At 38.6% G+C, this 9,270-nt stretch overlaps 1 protein-coding gene across 2 annotated transcripts in view; it reads left to right on the top strand.

The window, feature by feature from the left end:
* The first annotated feature begins 2,778 nt into the window (after positions 1 to 2,778).
* Positions 2,779 to 9,270, top strand: part of LOC117334176 (acetylcholine receptor subunit alpha-like 1) — a 34,689-nt gene continuing 28,197 nt past the window's right edge. For both annotated transcript variants that reach the window (XM_033893648.1, XM_033893649.1), the window contains exon 1: positions 2,779 to 3,247. In XM_033893648.1, coding sequence (XP_033749539.1) covers positions 3,053 to 3,247 — 195 coding nt within the window. In that variant the 5' untranslated portion in view covers positions 2,779 to 3,052. The remainder of the gene's footprint in view (positions 3,248 to 9,270) is intronic.

Raw genomic sequence — 9,270 nt, 5'->3', positions numbered from 1 at the left:
GGATATACACAGGAAGTTAGTGTACAGTAAAACATTGGATATACACAGGAAGTCAGTGTACAGTAAAACATTAAATAAACACAGGCGGTCAGTGTAGAGTAAAACATTGGATATACACAGGAAGTCAGTGTACAGAAAAACATTGGATATAAACAGGAAGTCAATGTACAATAAAACACTGGATATACACAGGAAGTCAGTGTACAGTAAAAGATTGGATATACACAGGAAGTCAGTGTACAGTAAAACATTGGATATAGACAGGAAGTCAGTGAAAAGTAAAACATTGGGTATACACAGGAAGTCATTGTACAGTAAAACATTAGATATAAACAGGAAGTCAGTGTACAGAAAACATTGGATATACACAGGAAGACATCGTACAGTAAAACATTGGATATACACAGGAAGCCAGTGTACAGTAAAACATTGGATATACACAGGAAGTCAGTGTACAGTAAAACATTGGATATACACAGGAAGCCAGTGTACAGTAAAGCATTGGATATACACAGGAAGTCAGTGTACAGTAAAGCATTGGATATACACAGGAAGTCAGTGTACAGTAAAACATTGGATGGATATACACAGGAAGTCAGTGTACAGTAAAACATTGGATATACACAGGAAGCCAGTGTACAGTAAAACATTGGATATACACAGGAAGTCAGTGTACAGTAAAACATTGGATATACACAGGAAGTCAGTGTACAGTAAAACATTGGATATACACAGGAAGCCAGTGTACAGTAAAGCATTGGATATACACAGGAAGTCAGTGTACAGTAAAGCATTGGATATACACAGGAAGTCAGTGTACAGTAAAACATTGGATGGATATACACAGGAAGTCAGTGTACAGTAAAACATTGGATATACACAGGAAGTCAGTGTACAGTAAAACATTGGATATACACAGGAAGTCAGTGTACAGTAAAACATTGGATATACACAGGAAGTCAGTGTACAGTAAAACATTGGATATACACAGGAAGTCAGTGTACAGTAAAACATTGGATATACACAGGAAGTCAGTGTACAGTAAAACATTGGATATACACAGGAAGTCAGTGTACAGTAAAACATTGGATATACACAGAAAGTCAGTGTACAGTAAAACATTGGATATACACAGGAAGTCAGTGTACAGTAAAACATTGGATATACACAGGAAGTCAGTGTACAGTAAAACATTGGATATACACAGGAAGTCAGTGTACAGTAAAACATTGGATATACACAGGAAGTCAGTGTACAGTAAAACATTGGATATACACAGGAAGTCAATGTACAGTAAAACATTGGATATACACAGGAAGTCAGTGTACAGTAAACATTGGATATACACAGGAAGTCAGTGTACAGTAAAACATTGGATATACACAGGAAGTCAGTGTACAGTAAAACATTGGATATACACAGAAAGTCAGTGTACAGTAAAACAATGGATATACACAGAAAGTCAGTGTACAGTAAAACATTAGATATACACAGGAAGTCAGTGTACAGTAAAACATTGGATATACACAGGAAGTCAGTGTACAGTAAAACATTGGATATACACAGGAAGTCAGTGTACAGTAAAACAATGGATATACACAGAAAGTCAGTGTACAGTAAAACATTGGATATACACAGGAAGTCAGTGTACAGTAAAACAATGGATATACACAGAAAGTCAGTGTACAGTAAAATATTGCCTCTTAACAGGACGTCGGTACCATGTCTTTGTCATGTGTAAGTAAAATGAATCACTACTAATGTTATCTGCTTTTAATTTGCTTGATACGAATTATACATTATGTTAACTCTGATAAACATGTATATATGGACTATCGTTTAGAAAATCGTGCCAAGCCCCTGTGACACGAACGATTTCAAAATTTCTTCTCTGAATAAGTTGTCCCTTTCTGTTTGCTTACCTGAAATCATTGTCATTATAACGGGGAATAGTCATTTAGTTTAAACCATTTTCCTCCAAATAAGACAATGTATAATAACTTGATCCTGATTGGTACAAGCATTTTCACTGGCTTCATTTTTTTTCATCAACCCATAACGTAAAATGTAACGTCGCCGTTTGTAACGTCGCTTTTGATTGGCTGATATAATGGCGTAATAATTTCGAAAAGAAAAGAATTCAACTATAAAAGTAAACTTTCACATGGATTGTTTACAATAGATTGAATTATAAGGATAAACGTGTATATGTTTTATGCTCTATGTAGATATAACACAAAAAGCTGAGTGTATTTATTAGAGTACACCCCGTTTATGTGTTTTGGCCCATAACATGACAAATATATTCAAGTTAATCTTTAATGATATCATTTCTAGAGTTTTCAATGAAAATTGGGTGAATCTGGAGTCAGCTAGTAATCGTTACATGTTAGATATATGTATGCGATAAATCGCAATGAAGTCACTGGAAAGTTACGTAAACAATGAACACTTGCATGGTCACACGTTGTTATATATCCCATCCATCGGGCTTGCCTAATTGGACATGTCTCCTAATATCCCAACCCATGTCTCCTCACACGTAAAATCAATAAAAACGTGTTGATTTATTTTATTAGCGGGCATTCATCTCGCCTCCAGGGTAACCCTTTCGACGCGTCAAATGGCTATGCACATACCGCTCTACGCCTTTACGATATTTCTTTTGTAAATATCTTTTTTTTCTCTCCAAAGGAAGAAACTGATTCCCACGTAATATTGTCTGCTTCCCCTTTCCATGTTTCTCCATCCGCCGCTACCAGATGGCGCTGATCAATACATACAGAGCCATGCGTACGGCGGTGAACTCTTGCATACTTTCGTAAATGGAGTATACATATTATCGGACTGTTGATTGTAACAGCCGGTAGCACGCGCGAGAGAGAGCGAGAGCAACACAGCATACATTGAGCCCTATCGTACAACAGAAGAAATCAATCTAATGCGAATAGACAGGAGACCTAATGTTCACCGAAACTTCTGACAAATGGCAACTTCATGATTTGACTGGAAAGTGTATGCTAGTGAGATTGAACTATTAAGAGGGAGCAGCATGTTGTGGTTGTATGTGCCGGGGTGTTGGCTGTTGGCCTTCCTCATGCCTACCTGGTGTAGTGACGATGCCAAAAGACTGTATCACGATCTATTGGTGGAGAGACACTATAACAAACTCATCCGACCGGTCAGTAATAGTTCGGACAAACTTGTGGTGAAGATGGGCATACGATTGTCCCAGCTGATTGACGTGGTAAGTATTAAGAGTGTACGGTGTGTAGGTTCGGGGCGCTGTTACCTCATCACCAAGTGTTTACACTAGATCTCAGGTGGGCTACTGCACGTGGTACTGATACTTGCTAACGATATCCTGCTCCCAGCGCGCTACTAATACTACACGTGTATTACACGTTTGTACAAATACACAATGTGTGCATATAGGCTTTATACACATTTGTAGATGGAATTTAAATGTGTACGTATCTACTTGTAGGTTTGACCCCTCCAGTCAAAATAAAACACGCAATCATCTGTAGTACTCTAATCTTGTTGTCAACATTCCTTCTATCTAGATGGCGCCACGGAAAAAAAGACAATAACTACTTAGTTTCGTAAGAGATAATCCCACTTTCAATTTACCTATATAATACACTACGTCATACTAGCAGTAAATAGTTTTTGAAAACAAATTTGGTGTGTGACAAATAAAAATGTAATTGTCTTAAATAAATGGAATTTGGATCTAGAATTACATGTAGGATGACCTAGCATTGATACTTGTGTCAATTTAGCAATACGATGTATTTTCGTGTTTACGAAGCTATGCCTTTATCAATAACATATAATAGGATTTAAATGTTTATATTGCCTGTTAAGTAAAGTTAATTTGGAATTTAAACAAAATAGCATTGATGACAGATGTTTTGTTTCTAATAATTTAATAGCTAGCTGAACATGCCTATTCACCCCCTGTTGTAGTACACTGAACTTTAAATCCCATTATCAAACCAGTTATAAGCAATGTTTCTCATTGTCCTGCAGGCCCAATTGTAATACCGTTCCCACACACGTCTCCCAACAAAACCTGATGTCTCGAACCCCCTCCCCTTACATAACCCAACGTCTCCTATTCCCTCCTCCCCACATGTCCTGATGTCCCCTATTCCCCCTCCTACATATCCTGAATACCCTTGTCTCCTTCCCCTCTCCCTTCATGCACCAATATCTCATTGTTCCCTCTTCCCTGCATGTTATCATATCTCCTGTCCCCTCCCCCTATATACCCTAATCTCCCGATCATCTACCCTACATACCCTAATATTTCCCGATTCTCTCCCCTACATGTACTTACATATCCTGATCCTCCCCGCTGCCTGCCCAAATCTCTCCCCGTCTTCTCCCATATATACCCTAATTTCTCCCGATCATCTCCCCCTACATACCATAATCACTCCCCGTCCTCTCCCCTACATGTCCCAATATCTCCCCGTCCTCTCCCCTACATGTCCCAATATCTCCCCGTCCTCTCCCCTACATGTCCCAATATCTCCCCGTCCTCTCCCCTACATGTCCCAATATCTCCCGATCCTCTCACCTACATGTCCCAATATTTCCCCGTCCTCTCCTCTCCCCTACATGTCCCAATATTTCCCCGATCCTCTCCCCTACATGTCCCAATATCTCCCGATCCTCTCCCCTACATGTCCCAATATCTCCCCGTCCTCTCCCCTACATGTCCAAATATCTCCCCGTCCTCTCCCCTACATGTCCCAATATCTCCCCGTCCTCTCCCCTACATGTCTCAATATCTCCCGATCTTCTCCCCTACATGTCCCAATATCTCCCGATCCTCCCCCCCCCCCCCCCCCCCCCCCCCCCCCCCTGCATGCCCTGATATATCCCGATCCCCTCTCCTTAATGGCCTAACGCCACCTTTCACCTCGCCTTACTACATATCCTGACCGAGCCTATCCAGCCTCCTCCTTCATGCTTGACGTCTCTTGTCCCTCCTTTCCATAACTCTCTTACACGCCCTCGTGTTGCTCAAACTCCTTCATCTTCTTCTCGAAAACCTTACCGTTTCCATGGAAACGCGTTACTGGACAACTTCCGGTAGGAATAAACTGTAATTCTATCGTAAACTGTTAATCTTTTCATTTGACTGACATTTACCTATTACAACATGTTTCCTTTGTATTTGAAGGCTTCGGTCTATACAAAATCAGTGTGGAAATCGCATCTTTAAGTTCAAACTGTGGCGTTATGAATAACAAATCCTATCGTGTATAATTGCCTTCGTTGCCTTGGTAACGAAAAACAAGGATACGTGCTTCCGCTGATTAAATTAGTCCATAATTGGCTTTGTTATGTGTGGTTAAGATACATATGTGGAATTTCGTAGCTAGAGCGCTTATTGACATTAACACCAGCAAATGAAAAACAAATAATATCGAAAGAATATAGAAATTTCGGTCGTTTCTTATCTGACTTTTTATACTTTTATTTATGATTATTGTTATCTGAAAGAAATTTGAAACTATTCTTTTCAAGGTCAAAAGATATAGCATACAGTATAATAGGAGATTCCGAAATTCTCTTTACTAGAAATATGATTCAATGGAAACCTTTTGGATCTTAAACAAAAGATTATTTTAAATGAATAATTCGCTGCAAAATATATAAAGATGACTCCTGGGCCTAGTTCCAATTTTTCATATCTTGAAGGACAATACATTTCAAATATCACTTATTGAAAAATTAACTTTACTTGCACTTTTTAAAGTCTTTATCGAAATTTCTTTTAAAGTCAAGACCTTGCTTCAGGTCATTATTCTATCAGTGATAAATAACCTATTATACGAGAGCATTGTAAAACAATGGTATCCATGACGACGCGATGTGTAAGATTTCGTGTCAGGGGAAGATAAAATGTCCAGATTTAGACATATTTCTGATTCAAATTCAATAACACGGTGGTATAGATATGGACTGAATAGGGACGATAGGAATTCCCATTGGATCATCCAGTTCACCGGAGAAGATTGTGTTCTGGAATAGGCGATCGCGTACAAACCTGGCCGTACCTATATAAACATGCTACTATTTACATATTGGGAGGGGGTAAATTTGTACAGTATTTTGAAACATAATCTGATACAGTGTTGGACATCATTGTATACAGAAGGGAGATCAATCGGTTGAGAATAAATAAATCAATAAATAAATAAATAGTCGCCTCTTACTCTTCATGCAATGACAACAGGTGTAATACCTGTGCTTAACCTGCAATATGTATACACTAAAATCCATAACATTATCAAATATATGTTTTTATTGATTCTCCTTAAATCAATAGTATATTAGGTGATTATTTAGTATGAACATTTTAAACTAAATATCACATCTTGAGATGTAGACATTTGTACGTTTCTGTATGAATACTGAGTACAGTACTATACTCGATACGGAGTCTTGTTTTTCTTATTACATCATGGTTTACGATATTCTAATTATTTTGAATTGCACTAAAAAATTATTAAAATCTACAAAGTACAAGGCGATGTAGCCAACTTTTCCTGAAAACATGTTTTTAATTTAGCAGATTCCAGATAAATTTAGCACTTTAAAAAATCGTTATCATTGACGACGATTGAAAGGGACATTATACACTGAATGTCATACCGAGAATTGGTCCAGACCTATATAGGAATGGTAGTCTCTTATACTCCCAGACAGAATGTAGATACGTTGTCGTATATCATGTAAGCATCCATAAACACAATATGTATTTATAAAACCCAGACGTATAGATGTATTATTAGAGAATATTTTAAACGGAGTTATCATGCTGAATCTAAACCGTCATGTCGTTGGAACTTACATTCTCGATGCAATGAGATCAGTAAAAAACATTTTTTTTTAGAAAATCAGTCGATATTTGAACCATATATTATGATCGTAATTCCCCATTTGTATTGATTATGGCGGTAATGTGTTACTAACGACCGTACTGAATTACTTTGACACATATTACGTATCATTATCTTCACTCTTGGTGTGAGCATATTTCTCACAATTTCTTTAGTCAAACTTGTGCGTTCCTCGGGTGCAGAGTTTTTTCTATAGCATTACTTGTCAGATCTTTGATTTTTCAGACTAAAATTACTAGGCATATATTGCCAGAGAAATTCGGCTCATACTCCCAATCGTCCAAGTCAAAATGGGTTACAGGCAACAAAAAGCTAGCTCATTAAAACACCTTGAAATACAGTTTCTACACTTGATGCAATCAATTGAAATTTATACTGTTGTATGGGTGAATTACCGATGATACATTAACGGTAGCGGTCTCACACGGAGTAATATATGTATATAACATAAAATAACGACTTGGGATTACGTTTTGTCAATTTATTTCAATCATTCTTTCCGACATAAACGTGTTTGAAAAATTTTCACGGTAAAAATATCAACCATTTGATACCCATAATGATATAAGCGAACGGTGCCCGATGTCGGAGATCTTGTACGTAGTGACAGCTACCCACAGCTTCTTCATTTAGGTAAGCATAAATGATTCCATGAAGAACTCATTGACACCTCGACAAAGGCCTATACATTGAACTGTACCTAGTTGAACATATCCTGGCATCGCATGTTTAAAACGTTACCGGGCTGCGATCTCATTATGAGATAAGAATCACCCTGTTGTTCTGTACTCACTGTAGGCACGAAGAAGAAGACTTATGTTCTATGCAGAAAAGTGGCTTAAACTTTCGTGTCAACTGTAAAGTGGCACGAACGGTACCAACTCCAGCTGCTGGACTCGTTACAAACATCTAGGGCCCATGTTTCTACATTATACTGTTTCTTAGTGTCCAACATTTCATTGCCTCGTTTTTGGCGTAACGGTTAGGCATCCGCCCATAAAGGTTATGTGTTATGTCCTCCGAACCTGACCAGGAAGGTTACGGGTTTTATCCCCTTACCGAGACTAAGAAGGTTACGGATTTTGACCCTTGACCCTTACCGGGAAGGTTACGGATTTTGTCTCCTGACCGAGATCATGAAGTTTGTGGGCTATGTCCCCGTATCGAGACCATGAAGATTGTGACCCCTTACCGAGACCATGAAGTTTGTGTCCCCATACCGAGACCATGAAGTTTGTGTCCCCGTACCGAGACCATGAAGTTTGTGTCCCCGTACCGAGACCATGAAGGTTACGGGTTTTATCCCCTGACCGAGACCATGAAGTTTGTGACTCCGTACCGAGACCATGAAGTGTGTGACCCCGTACCGAGACCATGAAGTTTGTGGGCTATGTCCCCGTACCGAGACCATGAAGGTTGTGTCCCCGTACCGAGACCATGAAGTTTGTGTCCCCGTACCGAGACCATGAAGTTTGTGTCCCCGTACCGAGACCATGAAGTTTGTGTCTCCGTACCGAGACCATGAAGTTTGTGACCCCGTACCGAGACCAGGAAGGTTACGGGTATCGCAATGTCCCCTCACTGAGATCAGGTCGGATTGGTTTTCTCCCTTGATATCTTACTGCTCTTTGCTTGTCGTTGGGCTTTAAAGTTGATGGTATAATGCCAGTATAAAGTTAACTTGACTTTGGGTCACTTTGAATCCCGAACAACCTCAACCTTCATCTTATAAGTTTTGTTACACCTGTGACGTCACGCCGTTTATTGTTGTCTCGCTTCTCGGTAAGAAAAGAAAAGAAAGAAAAAAAGGCTCTATTGATTCTTAAATATTTTGTAAATAAAATTGCATTATTTTTCTTTCTGGAAAAAACATTTGTCTACGTATCACCAACTAGGTCGTTATTTATCGCATACGGTAGATAATTGGTAGACCAGTTGGTATCAAATGTAACTGAATCATTTCCCCATAACGACCTATTGGATCAGTGCTTCATTGCCGGACACGGAATTATATAGCGATTTTATTTGAAATTCATATTTAATCAATGTTACAAAGTGACTAATAATTTCATAAGTCATATCTCCCTGAAAAACAATACAGTTTGTACTTTCGTGGGAGTTTTATTTGGCACTCGATCTTAATTCACGCCTTCCTCGCCGATACTACACGTACAGAGTATAATGTTTTATGATATATCATTTGTTATTCCGTAAAATTTTCCTCTTTAAGTAAAAAACGAAATGACAATTATCCCGGAATGATTAGGAGTGGTTATAGTCATAAAAACATGTTCTGTAACATCCTGTCGGCATTTCGTATCTCTAAATCTTAAAATTACAGTTTAAT

Source organism: Pecten maximus, chromosome 9 (genome assembly GCF_902652985.1).
Source record: "Pecten maximus chromosome 9, xPecMax1.1, whole genome shotgun sequence".
In the NCBI taxonomy this organism is placed as follows: domain Eukaryota; kingdom Metazoa; phylum Mollusca; class Bivalvia; order Pectinida; family Pectinidae; genus Pecten; species Pecten maximus.
The sequence above is the reverse complement of the archived record's forward strand: the minus strand, read 5'-3'. Positions and strand labels throughout refer to the sequence as shown.